This window comes from Henckelia pumila, chromosome 4, assembly GCF_033568475.1.
Source record: "Henckelia pumila isolate YLH828 chromosome 4, ASM3356847v2, whole genome shotgun sequence".
Lineage (NCBI taxonomy): Eukaryota > Viridiplantae > Streptophyta > Magnoliopsida > Lamiales > Gesneriaceae > Henckelia > Henckelia pumila.
Window position 1 is genome coordinate 23,811,262 of NC_133123.1, and position 25,426 is coordinate 23,836,687.

Here is a 25,426-nt window from a genome sequence, read left to right on the forward strand (position 1 = left end):
AAAACGATAAAATATATATAAGAGGGGCGACATAGTTCTAAATTACAGAAAAGTGTAACAAATGAGCACGTATTCGTATTTTTATCAAAAAATAATGTTTATAGCATTAATATCCATTTTCGATATATCCATTCAAGATCATGTTCTCTAATGGCTAGCCTCTTAGATAAATCCGATTCCGTGGCAATTTAAACACTCAAATCAGTAGACATTCGAGATCAAACTAATCGAGTACAATTTCGTTGGCTTAATTAAGTCCCGGAAATCATATATACAATATGTTAAAGAAAATGAAATGAAATTTTAATAAAGAACATATGAATTGGTGAATAGACATTGGAAATGAAAGATAACTGCATTTGGCATGGGTGGACCATGTAGGATCGGAACGACAAATCAATTATTAAGGTGCTGTAATAATTAGTGAAGACAGCTAATAAGATTTAATTAGATGTGCCCACTTGTTAGGTTTTAACTAATTTTCTGATAATCCCCCAGTGGATTCTAAAATTTCTAGGCTCATTCTAGTATTGTCGAAAGTTTAATAACTATTGCCGAATGAACTATGAAATATAATACATTTTATATTATTTTGAAAACAATCTATAATAATTCATTATTAACTGTACGTACAAAAATATATACGTGTATGGCATGAAAATTCATCACACAAAAAAAAAATTGGTTGATTGAATATTTATCTTTCTCAAACGAACCCAGCCGTATAATCGAAATTGGATCGATTGGCCGCGGCCAATATTTCTTTTTGAACAAGCACTGAGATAGTTATCCGATCACCAACGTATGGGAATAGCTAGGACCCCAAGCCTTGCGACCTTTCCTTTGTTAGAATATTTTTTTAGAATATTTTCAGAAATTTTGTTGCCGATGACAAATAAAGATTTCCGCTGCGAAAATTACAGGGATCGAGGGGGCAGAGCCACCTCGTGGGGGCTCGGGGGCAACGCTCCCGAAAGCTCTTCGGAAACATCACGACTGTTCGCGAGTGGATGCTTCGGTTCATGAACGGATACATTGTTTGACTAAGAATCACACTCGTTCAGATACGTCTTTTCATTCTCTATAAATAGAGGTGCATCATCAGATTCAAAGGTCTTGAATTAGATTATTATCTCCATTGTATCCTGATAGAGATCTTAAAAACATCTCTTAAAAGATAGCGTTTAAAACGTGTCTTGGAGTTCATCATTAAATCCTTTCTAAATTTACGAAATTCTTCAACATCCTTGATTGCCTTTCTTCCTTTCGCTCCGCACCTTACCTTGCATCTAGAATCGAATTTATGATATTCTTTTCTACGACTTGATGTCTACGCGCCTTAGTACGCGCGATATCGCTTTCCTAAGTTAATTGCTATGCTTAGGTCAGGTTCAGTTCAAAGACTTTTTGCGTCAAAATTTAAAAATATTCAAATGAAACATCAGACTTTAGTTAATATTAGTTTTGAACTGATATTTCAAACACTAACTACTTTTGTTTCTCACCAACTTCTTTGTACTCTCTAGAAAAATCACTTCAAAATGGGTAAAAACTCTTACAAACACTATCGTGGTGCCATTGGATTTTTCATAAATCAGTTTTCTTTAATTAAAAGTGACATAATTGTTGTTAAGTTTTGATACTTTTGCTAACAAAGATTCAAGTCGCAAATTCCACTTGACAAAAGAAAAAAAATACAAATATAGACGTTGGATTTAGAGTCGAGAAAATTTATTCATTACCACGATAGAAATGTACTTTCCACCTCAAAGTCTCAAACAAACGAATAAACAAATTAAAGAAACAATATCTTAATCTTTACTATACAGCCAGAAGTAGTCTCTAATCATCTTTTCCTCCCCATTACTTTCTTAAATTGTGGTAACACCCCAATCTTTTTCGTTGGGTGCAATTCTTTCGCCACACTTCTTCATAGTCCTTTTGCTACATTAATTAGATATTCGTATATATTTAATTTTGAAAAATATATAATAAATATCTAATTAATCTTATGATATACACAATATTATTGGACCATCCATCAACCCTGAATGGCCAAACTTGGGTTGGAAACTAACGGCGATAACGGCGGAACCTCAAAGATACCCTTCTCATCAACCCAATCCCAAACGGCCGTCCAACTTGACGGCGTTAAGGGTAATGCCGCCGTCAACTCACTCTCACCGTTAACTTCTTGAATTTCTTCCCTCTTAATTTCCTTCTTCCCTTTCCCTTCGACGTCACTTCCCCTCACCCTTTTCCGGCCGGCGGTAGCCGGCGGAGGAGTAATCTCCGGTATGGGGTTCAAGTTTTTTCCTATATCAAGTGGGAAATTAAGAATGGCCTTGCTGCCTCTCAGCCTGAACGCCGCCCTGTCGTAGGCCTTGGCGGCCTCCACCGCCGTGTCGAAGGTTCCCAGCCAGACCCGAGTGCCTTTCCTATTCGGGTCGCGTATCTCCGCCGCGAATTTCCCCCACGGCCGCTGCCTGACTCCCCTGTAGTTCCGCCGCTCGCCGGGATTGGCCTCCAGTTTCTTCTGCTCAACCACCTTGAAACCGGTGACCGGATTGTTGACTTGAGGAATCGATATGTTGAGCGAAGGCTTCCTTTCGGCGAAACTCTTGCAAAACTTGGGCTCTGTTTCAAATCCCGAGAACTCACTCTCAGTTTTAGGAGCCAAGAAACTGGAGATATTTGTGCTGTAATTCGAGCTTGAAGAGAAGCTCAAATTCGCGGGAGAAAACGCAAAAGATTGATCCATGGAACAAGAAGACGAACAAGAATTGTTGGTGATTTCAGTAACCACAGAATCAGAACTGCTACAAGTCCCTGAAATCTGTGATTCTGATGAAAAACCAGCATCCGGGCAGTAATGCTCCATGAAAGCAGAGTCATCAAGAAGATGCTGGCGTATCAAGTCCAGAGCCGAACTTTCATCGGGTGAAGCCATTTTAGGACCAAAAATATCGAACAAAAGAAAAGGGTTTTTTTTTGTGTTTGTTTTTCCCTGTTCTGAACTGACTTCAGTTCTTGATTCTTGATTTGGAATTGGGAATTGTTGTATTGAAGAAGATGAATATATAAGGAATTGAAATATTGATGGGGGGTGGTTTCGAAGAAGGCTTGTGTGGAGGAGCGAGGAAGTATCGTTTCGGTTTGGCTTTATCCAAATTACAAAAATTATTAGAAAATAAAAGAAAATGGGTGGAATTCTTTGGTGTGGGCGCACAAACGACGAGGATACATCTGTTTTAGTTAGGACAAAAGTTGTGTGGTTTGATTGCGTTTGCATTTTGCTATCAGTAAATTTAATATTACTTGTATTTTTTCATATCAAATAATATTTTTTGTCATTCTACTTAAAAAGTAGTGTAAATTTGCTTTTTACGGATTTTTTCAAAAAAAATTGTGTTGTTCTACCGAGTAATTTTGTGTTTTAATTAGTCACTATTTGGTGTGTCAATATCATTGTATCTTGCGTTTGGTGACTACAATATATGATATTTTTAAAGATAATAAAAACTTCAATATGATATAAGAATAAGTTTTTTGTAGCACAGTCAGATCGAAAATCTATATCATAAAATTAATCTCTACACTGTCTCACACAAGAAATTTTATGTTGATATGATATCTTGCTTGGCCCATCCTAAAAATGAGCACGACTCATCCCTCATCATAATAACTCGATGGTCCCATAAACCAATGTTCTCACATGTACCCAGGTCGGCTTAGTATCCAGTTCGGCCATACTCTAGGTCAGTCAAGTACCCAGGTCGACCATACTCTTAGGTCGACCAAGCTCCCAAATCAGTCATATTCCCGGTTGGCCAAGTATCCAGGTCGGTCATACACTCAGGTCGACCAAGTACCCACCTTGGCCAAGTAACCAGGTCGGCCATACAATCAGGTCAGCCATACACCCAGCTCGGCCACACACCCAGCTCGGTCAAGTATCCATGTCGGCCATACTCCCAAGTCGGTCAGATACACAGGTCGGTCATACACCCAGGTCGGCCATACACTCAAGTTGGTCGAGTGTCCAGGTCGGCCACAGACACAAGTGGACCAAGCTCCCAGGTCGGTCATATACCAATGTTGACCAAGTTCCGGATCGGCCACACTCCCAGGTCGACTATGCATCCAGGTCAGCTCATCATGATATTCAGCTCAAGACAACCCCCAAGATGAATAACACTCACGAGATCCCTGCCTGAGATTTACGGGATTGTGATCCCTATAGAGAAGGATTCTTGTTAAGGAAAGTTGACACCAGGTCCAATAGCCTCTCATATATTTACCAGGTTTGATATGTTTATTGAGGATTCCACTTTCTTTCATTCACACAACACTTGATATATCATCACTATTCTCATACTTGACTTGAGTGTCGGAGATAATACGTCGAAAACACCTTTCGGCCCCCTTTTAACACTCTTACTGTTGATTCCAGATCATCCCGAAATCGGAAAGCCACAGTCAGCTCAGCACGATCTCTGCCCATCACAAATCGGAAGAAGCATTAAACTCAGCTAGAAAATTACTTTTTTCAGCAACATCATAATCTATACCTATTAATTTTTTTGTTTTAATTCATGTAGGTATATATTTTTATAAGAAATGATTTGTTTTGTATGAAATACATTTATATATCATGATATTATGTGACTTTTGAATATTGTCCGTGCTTTATTGGCCCCTATGTCTTCCACTAGACCCTCCAATTTCCACGTTAATTACTTCTATTTCCACCTCCAAAAGTTATGCGTACGTACGTAAAAATTTTCAATCCAATAGAAGTTTAAGATTTTTTTGTTTTAGGGAAATTTGAGATTTTCTTTGACTAGATTTGAGTATCTAGTTTTTTTTTTACCAAATGCTTTCTCATACATTTGTTCGTGTTTTCAGACCGTCATAGCCAGATTACTATTGAAGAATATGATAATAAAATATATAATCATTAACATTTCTACACAAATACAAAAACAACATATAAAAATAGAATATACCACGATTCATATCTATCGATCTCTAGTTTTTTTTTAAAAAAAAAAAATCAAAATCTTGTTGAGATCAATCGATTAGTCGCAAGACTCGCAAATCTTGTCCCTCTCATCCCATCTAGTAGTCATCTTACAAATTAAGAGACGTTGCTTGTTAAACAACTTCACAAATTTAAAAAAATATTATTATTATCAATATATAAGTATAAATTATGACAACTAATTTTTTTCGTTGCACGTGAGAAGACTATTGGACTTGTGTGTTGACTTTTTGTTTAAACAAAAGGGGAAATCGTTTGGAAAAAAGTAGTAATTAATTCAAATTGCGTAACAAATAACAACTTCAGTTGCATGAACTTGCAAGGCATCAACTTGATTGAGTCACTTTCTATAGCTGGAACGGATGTGTCCTTGTTGTTTCTTCTTCCTATTTTTAATTCATTTTATTATTACTAATTTAATTTAATATATTTCTTTTGAGGGAGCCCATACAATTGAACCTGCCCCAACTTTCATTTTTTTTAAAAAAAATGATTTATAACTTTATTTGTCGTGGAATGAATATATATTATTACAACATTTTGTTCGAATAATATTCATCATGATAATCATAATCACAAAGAATTTAACCGACTTCTATGTCGATATCGATGTTGATGCAGTGACAACTCACTCATTTTAGATATTATTATTATTATTTATTATAAATTTATTTTCGTACATGTTTTATAGAAGAGTTGATATATATGCGTATATATTTCTTATCATAATTAAAAAAATAAATCGTAATTAAAAATTTGTGAAAATATAATATAAAATAACCAAATATTACGTCGAATTCTATAATTCATTTTCCAAAATTTTTTTAATTTAAAAAAATAGAAGAAAAATATAGTCTGTATAAAATTCAAATTCTTTGTTGATTTAGGGATGGACTCGCTAGTTGCTGCCGGAAAAATTGACATTTGTCGTCTAAAAAGCAAATTCCAATTCTTTGATTGATTTAATTTAAACACATTCAAAAAAAGTCAGCAAAAATTAATGAGAAAAAATTCGTAATTGATTAATCGAAGTTTGATGTTAAAAATAAAAAATCATAATTGAAGCGTATGGTCCATTGAATTCTTATAGATTATTATATTTACTAGCGTCTTAGTATATTAAAATTTTTAAAATATATATATCAAAATATCTTTGTATAAGCAGGTCTCATGTAAAATAATCTCACGAATCTATTTTCGTGAAATAGATCGACTCAATCTATATATACTTATATGAAGTGAAAGGTAATGTTTTTTAATTTGCATAAAAATTATATTTTTCATAGCTCGAAAATGTGTTTCATAAAATTAACTCTTGAGACAATCGTACAAGAGCTTTTGTATTTTTTTATGTTAGTAAAGGGTAATATTATTATTTAATAAAATAAAAGGTATAATAAAAATAAATGAATATTTTACTTAAATATGATAGTTATGAAAAAGCAAAAAAAAACTACTAAAATAAGTTTTATGATATCTTTTATTAAATGAAAGAGTATTTTTTATTTATAAAAAAATTGCACGACTTATTTGTTATAACATATTGATTTTAAAAAAAATTTGAAAATGATATTCCAGATGTTGGAGTTTTATGGTTGGAATAAAAGTAAATAACATTAAATTAGCTCTAATTAATGTTGTTTGGTCCACAATAGGGAGAAAACACAATGAGCTATATTGCTTTGGATACACATCATGCATGCTTCGTGTAGACTACAAGTAAAATCATACTTAATTTGTACTTTTATCACTCATTATGATTTTACTTACAAATTATTTGTTAATCATATTTTTTTAGATGAGTCAATGGCGGTCGCATTAATTTATGAGAATGCGGCTGCGTGGAATTGATCAGTTTCTTCCTTTGAATTTTGACCCATAAATCTCCCAAGGCAATTATAGTTTGGAGACCTAAAATTTGTAAGTTCTGCTCATTCACTTGGACAAATATTTTAGTAAAATTGGAGAATGCAATATATACATTATAAAAATTTATGAAGGAACCTCATTAATTTTTTAATAATAAAATATGAAAAATGCTAGATGTACATCTTGTAGTATATACTTTGGCTTACACCAACTTACAATTTTCTTCATTAAATACAAAACTACATATAATAAGAAATAAATATCTCGTTGGTCAAGTAAAGTTTTGTAATTAATAAGTAAAGATGTAAATCAAGGTGTACACTAAGTTTTGTATATCTAGCATTACTCGGTAGATTTCAACCTACCTTATGATTTATGAATATTACCTTAATGATAGATCTAATGTCTTATGATTTTTCACGTCAAAATATATTATTAATTATTCTATATGTAAAAATATGCATCATTGGATGCATGATTTATGTATTACTCTTAATGTAGGATCTCATCAAACGCATTACTCATTAAATAATATTTCTAAGATCTTGTTTTTTAATCTATCTGACTGATGAAAATTAAGACATATTAATTTCTCGATAAAATTTGTTTTATTTAAACAATTTCACAAAGTTTGGTATAAATAAACATCAGTATATACATTCAATATTTTTATTTAATTATTTATTTAGATCGATTTGGAATTTACTCATTTAATGTGCCAAAATTAAAAAATTAGAAACTCATGTTGCATAAAATCATACACAATGTATTGAATATAAAATAAAACAAGAAATATTTTTGAGAAAATAATATTTTTGGTGTTGTAATTTGCATGTTTTCATTTTAAGTCATGTTGTTGGATGATTCACCATGTTAGTAAACTAAAATATTTTTTTTCAAAATTTTCACAGAATGATAATGTGGTGGTGGAAAATTATAACGTACGTGACATCGAAAATTTCCAATGTAGCTTTACATTGTTATAAAAATATCTGATATGTCACATCAGTATTTTGATGAAAAACGATTAAAATAAGAATAATATAAATTTATAAACTAAAATTGTGAATTGACAAAAGTATATTACAAAAAAAGTTGAAAATGTTCAGTTTACAAGACAAAAATGTAGAACCGTCAAAATGAGTCGGACAATCATTTGAGCGAGATGAAAATTCATAGAAACTAGTACTCAGGAGCATGTGTTGCATACTTATGCAATCCATTTTTTTAATTAAAAACCAAAAAAAAATATTTAGAGAACAATTTTGAAAAGTACTTTTTTGTGAATAAATTAATTAATTTTATAAACGTGACATTTTCGTAAATAAGTAGTTATCGATGATAAAAATAAAACAATATTTTGTAATTAAATATATACTAAAAAACATAGTAAATGAGAGTTAGTCACACGAACATATCAACACCTCAACTTTAATAAAATAGAATAGATGAGAAATCGAACTAATAGCCCAGACACACAAAATCAAAATAAACTACAATATTTTTAAAATTAAATAAAATATTTACGATTTCTTTATTTCATATATATTTTATATATCTGTCTTTTCTATGCACGTGATTTGTTATCGAGGCATAGTTTGCGGCTAATTACTATAAAGAATAACTTTTAGGGATTAACAAATCTTTCGGAGATTACGTTGAACATTTTATCATGCTTGACAATTCTATTTTGAATTCTTCAGGGAAATTTTCAATATAATATTTGTCGCCACTCGGCAATCATTAATTAGCATAATTAAATAATTAAAACCACCTGAAAAAAATAGGGGACTAGACTATAATATGTAGGTGAAATCTTTGAAAACTAGTAAGAAGAATTTAAGATAACGTATCAAAATATCAAATTATCGAGATATCGTATCGATTTTTTTTAAAATATATACATTTTTTGGGATATCGAATTTTTTTCGATATCCATACGGTATTAGTATAAGTTTTTTCCATATCAAAATTTCAAAATTTCGATATCGGTACCGGTATGAATTTTTTTCATACCGGTTTTTTGGTACCGAAAACCCATCTCTAAAAAGGATAAATCAACTATTCTCATAAAAAGAGAGCACGTAATTTGAGATGCTATGATGCATCGGGTGATCTTCACCCGGTGGAGCATCTGCCCTTGATTGGGCACCCGATGCTCCACCGGGTGAAGATCACCCGGTGTAGCATAGCCCGAGCCTACAAATTACAATGCTGCAGTTGTACTTGCATTACAAATTATTTAGGTTAGGTCTCAATCGATGTATTTTGACTCGACTCTTGAATACACACATCCAACTATAACCTTATAATCACGATGGATTCGAGTAAGATTTCTGTGTATAATCGCAACAATGTTTTTAATCATTTTCAATATATCGAGATAGGAAAACTAAATAATGTCAGCTGATCAGAGGATTGTAGTGAACAGGTGAGATGATTCATTGATGCATTGCAAAACTTTAAAACGATTCGATGTCTTACGTCGTTGGTTGGATAGAGTTTCTGAGAGTTTCATATATGGACTTGAACAATCTCTAATTGAGCTAGTTTTTGGAGTTAAGTTAGGTTCAAGTCCATCAATTTAACATGATATAAGTGCCAAGTTGGACTGTCCATATTTGGGGTCGCCCTTGTCCAGTAAACTTCACATCCAAATGTCCATTCTTGAGCGTGAAATGATGTCTTAATTGTCCAACATCAATTGGATAAAATTCTTGAGAGTTCTATATATAGATTTAGACAATTCTCCTTCTTGAGATACAATTTGGGATTGAGTTAGGTTCAAATAAATCATTAAAAAAAGATAAATAGTGAAAAAATAAGTGCAAAATAATGAAAAAAATGCCAATGAATACACAAGATTTACAAAAATTTGAAGAGATTATATATTATTCTTTTACGTCCACTCTTTTCCTATTTGGAAAAAAAATCAACTAAAAAATATAGTACAACGTAAGTCTAATAGCTAGCATCAATTTATTGGCGAAACGCCGATGACATGTAGTTTATTTGGCACCAAGATTTTTAATATGAGACGAGATCTCGAGTTCGAGATCCAATTGTGACCATCTTCTCTCCTAACTAAAAAAAAAAAAAACTTATTGGTGAAACAATTACAATTTTATTCACCTAACTTGGTGAATTTTCATTTAGAATGTAATAATCAAAGTTCAGCTTTAATCTAATGAGTTGGTTCTTCTTTTCATATTAATTAATATTTCGTCTAAAATATTTATGTGACGTCGAGTATATTAATAATATCTTGTGTTTTCTGATCTCACATCATTGATATCTATCATCTTCTTAGCATTCGAACACAAAGAAAAAGACTAGTGGAAGTAGGGGCGGCGGAGCCGAGATTCAAAACTAGCTGATGCTGACTTCGCGCCATGTTAGTAATAGTTAAAGTGAACATTTCATTAAAATCGAACCACGCTATTTAAAATCGAATTATCGACAAATTAATTTGAATACACCGAATTTTGCTACAAAAAAGAATGAAGTAGACCTAAATATTTTTAATTTGGTCGGAAACCTAATCAACCAAAAGTATATAATTTTTTTTAAAAAAAATCAAGCTTTATAATTAGAGCTAGCGAAAAATACCGAAATGTCGTCATGCCGTGTTTACCGTAACGAAAAAAACCGTATCGTACCGAAATTTTCGGTATCGGTATAAGATTTTCAAATTTTTGGTATTTCGGTCTACCGAAAAAAAATCTGTATACGTGGTATCGGTATGATACCGCGTATACCGATATTTTTTTATAAAAATAGTTTTAAAAAATCGGTATACACGGTATCATATCGATACCGTACCGAATTTTGGTATTCGGTACGGTATCGGTATGGATTTATGCTATATCAAAATTTCGCTATATCGACATGTCGATGTATCGGTATCGAAAATTTTTGATACGGTATGCGGTATTCGGTACGGTATACGGTATACCGTACCGAACCACCCCTATTTATAACTAACAGAATTTAATATAAAAAATGAACTCAATAAATTTAATTTAATTTTTTAAAAAAATATATATTTTCGAGTCTAGTTATATTTTCTAATAAAATTTTATTAAAAAATCTTAATATTTATATCCTAATAAACTTAATTAAAAAATTATTAATATTAATTTTTTTTTAGTAAAAGTTCGATTTGTCGGTTAAGCAAATTAAAGTTTTATGTTAAAACCAAAAGTCAACTGAATTAATCGATGTTTAAAAACTAAAACGAATAAACACGAACAAAAATTTTCAAATTCTGGTGGTTTGATTATTTTGGTTTAAACGGATATTTTGCTCACATCTATACTATAATAAATTTTTGCTTTATATTGGATAAAAATAACTTAATATTTTAGTATTTTCTTCATTTCTTAAGTTAACTAACTAGAAATCTAATCATCTCAAAAATTTTCAACAAAAAATTATTTTTCAAATCTCGTAACTATTTAATTTTTTGTTTTTGTAAATCGAGAAATAGCAATACAAGACCAAAAATAATTTTTAGCATCAATTATTCTCAAATATTTCAAAAAATTGGTTATTTTTTTTTCAAATTCGAAATAATAGATTTTTAGGGTAAAACTCCAAAATCATATAGATCATTAGTAGATATTATGTCAATTGAAATAATTTCAATTAAATATACAATATAATTTTAGAGTAGTCAAATTTTACATTAAAATCACATAATTTCAAAAACTACGATAATAAACAAAACAAAAAAAAAAAGACGGTAATGAAGTGTGATTTGTGAGAGTTGTTCTATTTTTAAGTTTTTAAGATGGGGCTTGAGTTTTTTTTAAGCATGGGGCTGAAATAAAATTTAAAAATTAAAACTACTATTTAAAAACAAAAAAAATAGGTGCTTCCACCCCTAAGTGGAAATGACAAACAAAAACCAATTATTAGATTAATTATAACACTGAACTCCGAAGATTTACAACCAAAAAAAAAAAAAAAAGAAAGAACAACAATCCGTAGATCGAAATTATAATGGTTTCTACGGGTGCCAAAATGAACTCAACTCAACTCAACATGAGTCGACCAGAAAATATTCGGTTAGGATTTTTTCGTTCGGTTCGAATCGTGTTGGATCCTAAATTTAACCCGAAAAAATTAATCGGGTTCAAGTTGGGGGTTTTTTTTATTCAGGTTTGAATCGGGTTAGACCAGAAATTTAACCTGAAAAAATAATCGGGTGGTTGACCCGGGATGAATTACCCGAAACTTTTTATTATCGTTATTTTTATATAGATTTGATATGTTTTTATATATTTTATGTTCGAAAAAACTTTATTGTATATTGATATAATATGTTTTTATCATTCAATGTATATTTTTTAAAATTTTTATTTTTAAAATAGTTTATTATTATTTTTAGTAAGTATATTTTAAATTTTCTACAACTTTCAAATTTAAATTATATATAAGCTAAAGGTATTCAAATTTCGGATAAAAAAAAAAAACAAACCTAACCAAAAATTTTGATTTTTTTCAGGTTATTTTACCCCTTTCGCTCTCAAATTTATATAAATTCGGTTTACGGTTCGATTTTCGATTTTTAAGGGGAAATAATTCCAAAATAACCGGAAAATCGAAATATATCTATATATGCCCTTGACCCAAAACTTAAAAATAATGTATAGTGGCTGACTAGGTTGATTCGAGAAGACCTCGCGCTGCTTCACTTTAGGTTGGATATAGATTCAACAAAGTATCAAAATACGCCTAATTCTGCTTCACTTTAGGTTCAATTCTGATTTTAAATTTAGGTTAAGCCAAAAAACCAACCCTATTATGAAAAAACCGAATTGAACAAAAATAAAATGGTTCGGTGATCGGATTAGGCATTTGTAAAATATAAAACCGAAAATCGAATCGAAATGTTAGAAAATTTAACCGATCCGATAGATGAACACCCCTAATATAAGCTTATTAGATTTTTTTGTTACATGTTTTAATTAAATTTAAATTTTACTATTATTATTGTGTGTTTTAAAATTTTATTTAATTATTTAAATTGGGTTAGCTTGCGTTGATCCGGTTATTCGGGTTAGCCGTGTTCAGAATGACCATTTTCGATTTGTTTCGGGTTCAGGTCGGAAAATATTCAGTGTATATTGCATAAACTTGACCCAAACTCACCTGATACAATCGAATTAACATCCTTAGTTTTATCTACATTATTCTTTTATATATATATATATAATCGATGTATAATAACTAGATCATCTAGAAGATTAGAACACAACTTGGTGGTACCCATGCATTTCTTAGAAGCAACGGATAGACAAGATAAAATAAAAAGTCAACAAAATTGCTGCATTTGTTTTCAGATTGACCGAGAGATGAATTTTGTTGTAACTTGTACCTACTGACTTTTAGTCAAAGGTACTAATCAACGTCAAATGTGATAGAAATTTCAAATTTTTGAATGTTGAAAAATCGTCTGTTTTATTATTTCTTTATATTTTGTGTGTTGATTTAGCAATAAAATTTAATTTTCTTCTTGTTGGGATTTGGAGAATCTGCACGTGTGTACACAGAGTAAAAAATAAAATCCATTTAATAAATTTCAATTTAATCAAACATTTTTTTTTACTATTATACTCATTATTTAATATATATAAATAAAGGATGTAACCATGCAGGTTCCGTTGCATTCAGGTCTGAAAATTTTTAGCCCTATAATTCACATTTCGAGACAGAAATTTTTATATTTTGATTTTCGTTGTGAAATTATACAAAATTAAATTCAAACAGTAATATTTCATATATTTTATGACAACGGAACCTTTTAATGCGTGCTATATTAGTAACCCGTGGGTAATGTTTGATATTTTGGTTGATCTTATGGTAATTTCTCATTCCTTGATTTCTGTTTTGTTTGCTACATTAAGTAAAATTGATGTAGAAAAACATAGTAAAATTGATAACCAATCATATATTGACAGATATCACTAAGATGTACCAATCATATATTGACAGATATCACTAAGATGTATTCGAGTAATAGTTGTTCTCACAAGGCCTAATTCCATAATAATGATTAGGGCTGGGTACGGTACGGTATACCGTATCAAAATACGATACCGTTTACCGTATCGTATCATATCGGTATGAAAAATTTCATACCGGTATCATTTTTGGTATACCGAATTTTTGGTATGGAGAATTTCTATATCGAATATCGTATCGGATATAAAAAAAATTCGATATACAGACAAATTTCGGTATTCCGAAAAAAAACTCGGTATATCGAAAAAAATTTCGGTATACCGAGTTTTTTTTCGGTATACCATGAAAATTTTTTTAAAAAAATTAATTCGGTATATTCGGTATACCGAAATAAAAAAATTTAATTTCGGTATACGGAGTTTTTTTCGATATACCATGAAAAAAAATTTTAAAAAAATTAATTCGGTATTTTCGATATACCGATTTTTCGGTATATTTGATAAATTTTTCGGTACGATATGACGGTATTTTCGACATTTCGGTATTTTTTTCCAACCCTAATAATGATGGTTTGTCTACTAGTCGCATGGATACAGTGAAGTTGACGAAATAAATGAATTAACATGACATAAAATTATTATCAGTTCGATTTCGCTTATAAATGTTTTTTTGATTTTATCTATCAATTAATTGAGCTTACGTGTTGTTTAGCTGAATGACAAAATTTGTAAACTGTTACGTCGAATTCAATAATATATATTTAATGGTCGACAGTCAATAAATAGCGATTATGGATCCCATCACAGAGGAAAAAGGAAAAAAAATTCATTTTCAGACCATATATTTCCATAAAGATCAATAAAATTTTTATCCTAGGTTCTTGATATTGTAATTTATACGGGTTTCAAATGAGTATGTTGATTTGAAATCAGGATATCCTACTCATAAACAAAATCTATTTTTTAATAGAAAAGGGAAACTCCTTGATTTAAATTTTAATGTGTACAATTTACAAAGGTTAAAGATGAATTTGAGAAAATAGAGATCAAACTTACAAAAAGACGATGTACATGATTGGAAATTCAATTTTTCCATGAGTTCGAAATCAAATATTTTCGTGTATAGTTACGAGAACAATATTCTAAAAACGACTACCCGCCATCTGGTACTTAGGTGGTTATTAGGGGTGGGTCGGTACGGTATATCGTATCGAAAATCGGATACCGTATACCGTATCGAAAAAATCGGTATGAAATTTTTCCATATCGATACCGTACCGTATACCGAATATATCGAATTTTCGGTATATCGAACTTTCGGTATGACGAAAATCTATACTGTGTACCGATATCGAATTCAAAAAAAATTCGGTATACCGAAAAATTGTCGGTATATCGAAAAAAATTCGGTATACCGGCAAAAAAGTCGGTATACCGAAAATTTTCATATATATATTTTTTAAAAAAATTATTTTTCGGTATTTCGGTATATATACCGATATACCAAAAAAAAAATTTACCATACCGATACCGATACCGAAAATTTTGGTACGGTTTTCGGTATTTCGAAATTTTTGGTAATTTCGGTATTTCGGTACTTTTTCCCACCCCTGGTGGTTATATAGGCGCTGCTTAAACGATTTTAAGCCTAAAACTCTAAAATATTGTTGTTTATTTTTCTCTAACAATGCTCTGTATCGAATCCAAACTCAAAATCCATTACATTTTCTTCATTTTCGTCAAATATAAATTTTTTTCGTGACGTTTTATTATATAATGAGGAAGAAGTGATATGCAGGTAATCCATAAAAATATATATTAATGCGTCTAGGAGTCTCTAGGCAGATTAACGCGACACAGTCTTTGCGAATCAAAACGATGGATGACAGTATAGCGTCTAGGCGACATCTTTTAAAATATTACATAATATATATCACTAATCTTTAAAAATAATCAAATTATCATCATCATCATTATTGTTGTTTTTTTTTTCTAACATCACATTCATTCATAACTTGTTGAGTCTGAGTCTGAGTCTGAGTCTGAGTCTGAGTCTTCCATTTATCATACTTACATTTATTCCACAAACATCATTATTTTTGTCTAATTATGATTTCAATTTTCTTATCTTCATCCATCGTCATGATTAATAAATGCATAAAACATTTTTTTAGAACGAATAATTAAAATATCTCGATCTTTAATCAAGGAAAAATTTTGGGCACCGAATTAAACCTTTTACATTATCTATATTATTAATAAAGCAAGAGGGGGAATAGTAATTGTTTTTTTAGTGAAGCTTTTTTTCTTAATTTCAAACCTACCGTTTCATACATTAACTTTTAAACATATTTAATTTTGTAGATATACTTAATTTATCATATTTTATATAAAGAATTATCTTACTAAATCTTATATCATATTTATTTTTGTACAATATGGTAATTAAATTGAAATTTTCAAAAAAAAATTGTACAAACATATTAAGTTTCACACACGTGTTGCTCAGTTGATAGTTATATTAACTGTAAATTACTTATCAGTCCCTAAACCAAACAAAAATACATTTTCAGTCCCTTATCAAAAAAATCATTGTTTAAACTCTCTGGGCCCACATAATATTTCGATTGAATTTCGGTACAAAACGTTGAAAATATAGTACGAATACATGATATTTGAGTATCAAATATTTTAAATATGGTACAAATTTAAGATTTTTGAGTACTTAAATATATAAATAAATATTGATATTAGTGACACATAGTTGTTTTGGATGAGAATCGGTACAAAATATCAAAAATACGGTACTAATATATGATATTTGAGTATCAAATATGTTAAATATGATACAAATATATGATTTTTGAGTACTATGAAAAATAGATATTAATGATATATTTATCTTATTTCGATGAAAATAAGTACAAAACATTGAAAATATGGTATTAATATATGATTTTTGAGTACCAAATGTGTTAGATCTGGTACAATTTTGTGTTTTTTTAGTATTCAAATATATGTTGCAATTTCATATTAATAAAGATGTTCAGGTTTTATAGTTAAAATTTTATTTTTTATACCTGATCTTGAATAATTAGTGCTTGGATATCATGTATTAGTACCATATTTTCAATATTTTGTGCTCACTTTCTATGATTTTTTAGTATTCAAATATATATATTACAAGTTCATATTAATAAAGATGTTCAGGTTTTATAATCAAAATCTTATTTTTTTTGTACTCGATCTTGAACAATTAGTGCTCGAATATCATGTATTCGTATCATATTTTCAATGTTTTGTACATATTTTCATCCGAGAAAAAAATATGGGCCCAATGAGTTTAAACAAATTTTTTTATTACAAGGAACTAAACACATATATGTGTTTGAGTTTAGGGACTGAATGCTAATTTATCCGTATATTAAATGCATGTAACAATCACAGTTTTCTATGTTGGTGTCATACCCTTACGGATGAATATCAAATGCCATTCCAAAATTAATTATATTAATTCGATTGTTTAGTAAGATAGAGTATGAAATAAAATTAAGTTTTTTTAAAATAAATAAAATTAAGTTTGAATAGTAGAATATTGAAAATAAAATTTGGAAAATTATGGCGTGCCATCGAAAATTACGGACGTCAGTGTTCGTTGAAAATATCTAAAAGCTGAAAAACAAGAAAATATACAATAAATGTTGGTCAAGTGTAATAATTATTCTTGTTCGGTAAAAAAATTAAAATATATCAGTATCACCACCACCAACTTCAATTTAGTATGATTTAAAAAGTTTAAGTTATATCATTACCATAAATTTCAATTTTACCGTAATGTATATATAGCTAGTAAAACAAAAAAGTGATAAATGTTTGCATAAGAGTGGCAAATTGCATAGGCCCACCCTTATTTTTGCGTTGTATTTATCATCATCAATGATAAAAATGGAAGGATGTTACCACTCTCTTTCCATCATTGCCTTTTTGTTGTTTGTTTGTTTGTGGAGTAAACACCATCTTTACACAATAAAGGGATTCCACCAAAAAGCTACCTTTATTTTATTTATTTGTATATTTTATAAATAATAAAAAATTTTCCACAGTGTGAACCATCGTATAAAATTATTAAATAATGAGGTAGGCTAAGATAAAGTAAAATATTTTCTTGTCGACTATTGGAAAATTCTATAATTCAAACGGCATGTAATAAACCCTTTTCCTCATGTCGACCATATTATGCTACATAAGTTGTAAATAATAAAGTATCAGTCATGAGTCATGCGAATCTTTAACCTAATACCATTCTAAAATTTATTTTTTTTAAAAAAAGAAATAAAACAGTAAAAAACCCAATTATACCCTACTTATATATGCATATATATTTTTTTAAAAAAAACCCAAATAACAAAATCTAAACCAACGGATTTTAACATGTCTTTCCAACTAAATTTAAGATCTCGTGAAACTTATTTTTATGTCTCGTCACCATATATAAATTGAGTGGATCCCAAATTCCCAATCAGCAATTATAGTTGTGATAGTTGGATTGATACGAAGCTCACACATGATAAACGGTGGATAATGCACCAAGTAAAATTGGGCCAGCTTAGGGTATCTTTTTTCCTCTATTTTGGATATTCATAACAAATGTATATATCATGTTTTCGAAACCGGATAGGATCGATCAATTCGATCGGTCATTGTCTGATCCGGAACACCCCAAAAATCATTTTAACAGTTAAACCGCTCAAAATCGGTCAACAATCGCCCAAGAACCGATTTAATTGGTTTTTCGATTTTTTTATTTTTTATTTTGACAAAATAGTTTTTTAAATTTTAAAACCTTAATTTAATATTTTATTATATATATACATATTATTTGAAATTTGTACTTTGTTAAAAATACTATTTAATATTATTAGAGTTTTTTAATTAAATAATTTATTTTTTAAATATATATAACTATAATTAATATTTTGAATATATTTATATAGTTATTTATTTCCAAACTATGATAAATATATATTTTTGTCTATTTATATACGTTTTTTAGGTTTTTAAAATATAAAATATATTATTAATCATATTATATTATATAAACGGTTTTTCGATTCGACCGTCCGATTAAAAACGGTCCGATTGGTTGGACCATTTTTACAATATAAACTGATTCGATCATCGATCTGATTACAAAAACATTATGTACATACATGATTCCTTCACTTAATTTCTAGTTAACCCTTTTTCATCTTAATTATTTACTCTCTCTCTTTTATATATTTTTGTCACATATAATTGGATATTAATTATCATTTTTACTTACAATATAATATTGATTTTTTCTTTTTTATGATAAATCTCGTCGTCGTTATTTTTTAATGTATATTGGGTAAACTCTAGTTAAATGTTGTAGTTTTTAAACCACACTAGTTATTAATTAATCATATTGGATAAACTCTTAACGATAGATTTGTTAAAAAATGTTGTAGTTTTTAAACCACACTAGTTATTAATTAATCATATTGGATAAACTCTTAACGATAGATTTGTTAAAAAATGTAAGTTAAAAATTCGAATAATATTGATTTATTTGATTAATATTTAATGGCATCCATTTGTGGGGTCTCCATTATTCTTGTCCTACAAAACTCCAAGTTGGTTTAATAAGCACGTGATCTTATACATTTCTCTCATCCCACTTGAGGAACCTACATTGGCACCAACCTAGATTGGAACCAACCTAGATACATTTAATCATCATATCGTATAACTTTATAATATATAAATTTGATAAATAATATTCTTTCTCAAAAAAAAAAAAGATAAATAATATTATTTTATTTTATATAATAATATCACCAAATCAAATTAAAATCTGCACGGGTGCATGCACCTTCCTGTGTCTTCGATCGTCTCTTCAATCCTATATATACCCCAACATTTATTTCATTCCAAATTCAGAATTTTTTTGGACTTTTTGTAATAAATCTTGAATCCGCCCATTTCTTGATTTCCGAAAAATCCAATATTTTTGAAAACCCATTTCTTGGATTTGATTCAAATCGTCATGTTCCAGCCAAAAACGACAGAGTTGACGCCGGTGGCTTTTACGGCGGACACGCCGCCGCTGTATTGCCGGACCTCGAGTTTCAGCAGTCTCATTCCGTTTCTAACGGAAACCTGGGGTGACCTGCCGTTAAAGGTTGACGACTCTGAAGACATGGTTATTTACGGGGTTCTGCGTGACGCCGTTAGCGATGGATGGACGCCGTTTAACGACGTTAAACCCGAGCCGAGGTTTGAAATGGAGCCTGAGATGAGCCCGGCTGCCTCGAGAATGGAATTCTCCGCCGCCGCGGCTGAGACCGTGGCGGTGCCGCCAAAAGACAGGCGCTACAGGGGAGTGAGGCAGCGGCCGTGGGGTAAATTCGCGGCGGAGATAAGGGATCCCGCTAAAAACGGCGCGCGGGTATGGCTCGGGACGTACGAGACGGCTGAGGAAGCTGCTTTGGCTTACGACAGAGCGGCTTTCAGAATGCGCGGGGCGAAGGCTTTGCTTAATTTCCCGCACAAGATCAGCTTGAATGAGCCGGAGCCGGTGAGGATCACGGCTAAGCGAAGGTCACCGGAGCCAGCGGCTCCAACAATGTCATCCAGCTTGGATTTTGGCTCAGGTAAGAGAACGAAGCTTACAGTGGCTGATCAAGCCGAGCCGAAAATTGAGAGCCGATCTAATGTCTATCAAGTGGGGTTCCAGATGATGCAGCTGCCACCTGGCGAGCAGTTATTGGTGGCCTGAGCTAGCAGTCTTAGGACTTTGTTTGGGGTAAATGAAAAATGTGTGCAACACGTGTATTGTGTGCAAATCAAGCTTTTGCGGCCTTGCCCTAAATTTTTAGTTTTGAGTAAAGAGATAAATTAAAAAAAAAGAAGGAAAATTTAGGCCTTGTTTGAACATAAGATTTTCAATTTCGATTCCTGAAGAGATTTAGAAAACGTAACAGTTTAAAACTGTTATATCTTAAATGATATTTTTTTTTATAAGAAATATGAATTACAAATATATCAAATGTATACATAAAACAGTCTGAAAAATGGAGCATACTCAAGGAAATAAAGTACCAAACAAAACCATATATTAGTCCCATCCTAAGCATAAGAGAGGGAAAAGACTAATATGAGTATAATCATTAACAAGTAACTTAATTTTCAAAATCACACGATATATCAATATTTCAAGTTTAAGATTATGTATCAATTTCAACACTCAGTTGTAACAAATTTCACTAATTCAAAAAAAAAAAAAATAAAAAAATCTAACGTTTTAAAGTTAATACAAGTGGAGCTTTGGGTTCTCTCTTTTTTTCTTTGAAAATAACATTTTTGGGCTTTTGAGGATAATAACATGAAACCCCTTTAGAGACGGGCTTATATCAAATAATTTTTCTGTCTGGGTAGTGGCTGGCCCATGACGAGTTTCCTGCTACAGGCTTTTGTGCAAACTAAATAATTGTTGGTGGTTTTCAGTACTGGCTCTGTGGCTCACATTTAAAAGTCACGAAATTAAAATTTAGTAAGAATATTTTAAATTTCAATACTATTTTTATGGGAAAATTACACTTCTCGTTGTAAAGTTGTACAAAGTTTGATCATTTATATTTTCAAATTTCGCTTTTAATCTGCTATTTTTGTTTTTTTCCCCTCTTTTTTGGAAAGTTTAGTTCTTTTTCTTATATGGTGACGTGACAATAAATTTTTTTTTTATAAAAAATAGCATTTATTTTTACAAGATGTTGATATCTAAAAAGGTTGATCCCGAAGGAGATCCCATTCCACATGAATCAGAGGCCCATTGGCTCATGCGGAGGGTAAATCGAGGGATGTGCACGAGCGGCAGAGACCAGAAGGAGGGAGCACACGACCCAATCCCCAGAGCATACCCCCCACAATATTTCAGCAGAGAATATGCTCCACACGAAAATCGAACCCGCAAGGCTAGAGAATTTCTTCCCACGTCACCTCAGGCCTTACCAACTCGATGGCTGCTGATGTAGCAATTAGATATATAATCTCATAGCATTACCTCCTAGGTATAAAGTCGGGAAATTCATTTAAAAGGGAAGAAAATGAAATTTTTTTATCGGACGAAGAGGGCGACAGTGGGTAAATCATTTAGTAAAAAAAAAAAATGTTATTGCAAATTGAAGGATAACATACTATATATAAAACAAAGTTGAGGGGCGGCTGCAATTACCGGCCCCAACTTGGCTCCGTCCATGATATATACTTCCGATGGAAATCATTAAAATTATCAGAAATTGAAAAATTATATCATCACATGATACTTAAAAAAGATGAAAATTACCAAGAAACAACGAAACTAAAATAGGACAAAACAACAAATTATTTTCTGTTTTATTTTAAAATAATATATATGACATAAACATTTTTGACGTGTATGTGTATGGAAACCTGTGATAGTTGCATGCATGTTGACTCGCCGCCACGTGACGCCGGGCTTACGCCACGCACTCTCCCCTCTCCCCTATTTAACTCCCTTTTCTTCCCCCCACACAAATTCACCTAACTCCATTCCCATCGCCGCATGAAATTAGTGTAAGCAATCCGAGCTTCTTTCAAGCTGAAACAATGGCCGATCGATACCCGACAATGCATCAGCAGCAGCAGCAGCCGGTGAGCCACCAGGTGGTAAAGGCGGCGACAGCCGTGACCGCGGGAGGCTCGCTCCTCCTCCTCTCCGGGCTGACGGTGGCTGTCACGGTGATCGCCCTGACGCTGGCGACACCTCTGCTGGTGATATTCAGCCCCGTTTTGGTGCCGGCGGTGATAACGATCTTCTTGCTGTGTTCAGGTTTCTTGGCCTCCGGCGGGTTCGGGGTGGCGGCGGTGAGTGTTCTGACTTGGATCTACAGGTACGTGACGGGGAAACAACCGCCGGGGGCCGATCAGCTGGACCAAGCGAAATCGAAATTGGCGACAAAGGCGAGGGAGATGAAGGATAAAGTGGAGCAGCAGTAGCTTTTAATTATTTAATTATGTGTTTGTTTGTTTTTATGAATATGGAATGCGTATGTGTGTGTAATTGTAATAAGTTTGTCCATGTTGATCTTGTACTTTCATGTTCATGTGTGGGATTTGTTTCCAGAGTTTATATATTTTGGGGTTTCACTTAATAAATAAATAATTAATTTCACTTTCTTTATCTATTTATTTCTTTCGTATATTTTGTTTTATTTTTGGATCATTTTTAAGGAATTTTCATAATGCATCCTGAGTATTTTTGTGCAAATGGTGCATATAAATAAGAAGTTGTATGTTAAATTGTATTTTTAATTACCATGTATATTAGTACGTTTTATGCGCTACCGGAGCTAGTATATACTCATTTATTAATTTCCGTTACATACTAAAAATTCGAATAATAAAAAATAAGAAACAAATTATCTGTGGTAACTGTCCATGGATGGTAACATCACACTTGAAAAAGGACAAAAAAAACATCTCACTTGAAAAAGGACCAAAAAAAAAATTAACAAAAAGAAGAAGAAGAAGAAGAAAGAGCCGAATTTATTCAAAAAAAAAAAAAAAAGAAAAAAAGAAAAAAAGAGCCGAATGTGTAGAGCATTAATTTCAACCCACTTTAGCTGTTTACTCATTCATCGAAGGGTGAAAATTAATCAATATAAGTAAGGTTTATTAAGAAAATAATGAATTTCACATATATTAATAAATTTCCATCATTAAATGCTCTTTGGGACATTACTGTAGGATCTCATTTATGATAATGATATATGGACATGTACGAGAGTATAATATAATATAATACGAGTGTTTTGATAGTAACCATCATGTAAGATGCATGCAGCATTGCCATCATGTAAAGTGCATGCATCATTGACGTGATATTTTCTATGGCATTATTTGGTTCTTCTATGGCATTGTTTGGTTTTACAGGTATTGTTTGATTTATGAATTGGATGATGATGAATTAATAATATAAGGATATTAAATCAATATATTTGGATTAGACAATGGTGTATGTCACTTATCCTTGAAAGAATTTGAGCCAAACATTGGACAAAACAATGATTATTAATCAATCAATGTGTTATCCGTCACACCAAACGATGCCATGTGCACTATTGACGTGATATCTTCTATATCCAATAGGTGAATATTTTTTAAAATGTGCACTATTTTTAAAATGTCAAATTCAAAAACAAAATTATATATACGGTAAAGCCTCGAATTTAAAAACAAAATTATATCTTTCTATATTATAATAGTTCCATACATTAAACTAACTGTTTTAGTCTTTTATGTGTTAGAACTTAATTACCCTTCTCTAATAATAAAAATTAGACCAACTTTCTCCATAACTACATGTAGATCCACTTTCTCCACCAATACATGTTTTTAAGTAATGGTTATATATACGTGTTTCGTATTTTTTTAAAATTTTATGTCTCATTCATTTTATATATTTTATTTATTTTAAAATAAAAATTAAACATACGTATGCAGCACATTATATATATATACATATATATATGTACATTTCTTTACACACACAAAAGCATGTGCCACAGTGGCTAGTATACATTAAAGCCAAATATGTGAAGGAAGATTTTGGAAGTTCATCTCTTAATTAATATTAGAGATAGGTAGACTGTGTATGAGAGTAAATGATATATATACATAATTTTTATAACCTGCAGTAATATTTATCTATATATTATTTATTTGAATTATATTTTCATCTCAATTTGAATAAATAATTACAATCTAGCTATCAATTATCATCATCTGTTCAACTCAGTACCACGAGTAACTAGTTTGTTGCCGGAGTTCTTGCACCGAGTGCGCAAAGAAGCACACCCTCCTAGCACAGAAAGCACGTGCGTTGCACATACGAGTACGGTACTTGTCCGGATGGAGCCAATGCTCGAAAGCACCATGCGCGAAAACACAAGAATCGCCCCTCAGACACATCCCACGCTTGTAGTCGGGACACAGGATGCCAACGTAGTTGTATAGTCGTGGGTCACGACGACGTGCCCTCTCCCCAAAATGCACGAATGGGCACGACACCCAGTTATGTCTATACCTCCTAGGGCACCTCGTGACCTTGTACCCGTACATCCTAAAGTCATCGGACTCGTACAGGACCTCATCTAACAGATCATGGAAATTGTCATAAGTCGACCCGAGGCCACTCGACTCATTCAACGTTAAAGGTACACCGCATCGGCCGTCGTCTCCATTCATTGGCACCACCGTGGTAAAGATGGGAAAGGAGACGAGGATTATATATACCGAAAAGAACAACCTTTTGCTAATTTAAAGTTAAAAATACAAGGGTGATATTAAATGCTTATGTAATAGGAACTGACAATTTGGTGGATTATGGAGATCTAAATAATTTATTATTATTCGAAATCTAACTTAGTCGACAGCTCCATTCATTATTTTGATGCGTGATTCTAATAATAAATTGAAAAAAGAATGCATGCATTGTATATTT

The 25,426-nt window shown here is 31.5% G+C and overlaps 4 protein-coding genes across 4 annotated transcripts; 2 read left to right on the forward strand and 2 right to left on the reverse strand.

Annotated features, from left to right (window-relative positions):
* Positions 1-1,693: 1,693 nt before the first annotated feature.
* LOC140863650 (ethylene-responsive transcription factor 5-like) lies at positions 1,694-3,058 on the reverse strand. The gene has a single exon (XM_073267231.1). The coding sequence runs from the start codon at positions 2,948-2,950 to the stop codon at positions 2,042-2,044; it is 909 nt and encodes a 302-aa protein (XP_073123332.1). The 5' UTR covers positions 2,951-3,058; the 3' UTR covers positions 1,694-2,041.
* A 16,772-nt stretch (positions 3,059-19,830) lies between these two features.
* On the forward strand, positions 19,831-20,908 carry LOC140864522 (ethylene-responsive transcription factor 2-like). Its single transcript, XM_073268759.1, has one exon. The coding sequence runs from the start codon at positions 19,949-19,951 to the stop codon at positions 20,678-20,680; it is 732 nt and encodes a 243-aa protein (XP_073124860.1). The 5' UTR covers positions 19,831-19,948; the 3' UTR covers positions 20,681-20,908.
* Positions 20,909-22,484: 1,576 nt separating this feature from the next.
* LOC140867094 (oleosin L-like) lies at positions 22,485-23,095 on the forward strand. The gene has a single exon (XM_073272171.1). The coding sequence runs from the start codon at positions 22,531-22,533 to the stop codon at positions 22,918-22,920; it is 390 nt and encodes a 129-aa protein (XP_073128272.1). The 5' UTR covers positions 22,485-22,530; the 3' UTR covers positions 22,921-23,095.
* Positions 23,096-24,717: 1,622 nt separating this feature from the next.
* LOC140860679 (zinc finger CCCH domain-containing protein 54) lies at positions 24,718-25,170 on the reverse strand. Its single transcript, XM_073263685.1, has one exon. It carries the CDS (start codon positions 25,168-25,170, stop codon positions 24,718-24,720), a length of 453 nt encoding a protein of 150 aa, XP_073119786.1.
* Between the last annotated feature and the right edge of the window lie 256 nt (positions 25,171-25,426).

Bases quoted from the DNA above. Each gene is read 5' to 3' on its own strand.
- LOC140863650 (XM_073267231.1), bottom strand. From the start codon at position 2,950: ATGGCTTCACCCGATGAAAGTTCGGCTCTGGACTTGATACGCCAGCAT.
- LOC140864522 (XM_073268759.1), top strand. From the start codon at position 19,949: ATGTTCCAGCCAAAAACGACAGAGTTGACGCCGGTGGCTTTTACGGCG.
- LOC140867094 (XM_073272171.1), top strand. From the start codon at position 22,531: ATGGCCGATCGATACCCGACAATGCATCAGCAGCAGCAGCAGCCGGTG.
- LOC140860679 (XM_073263685.1), bottom strand. From the start codon at position 25,170: ATGAATGGAGACGACGGCCGATGCGGTGTACCTTTAACGTTGAATGAG.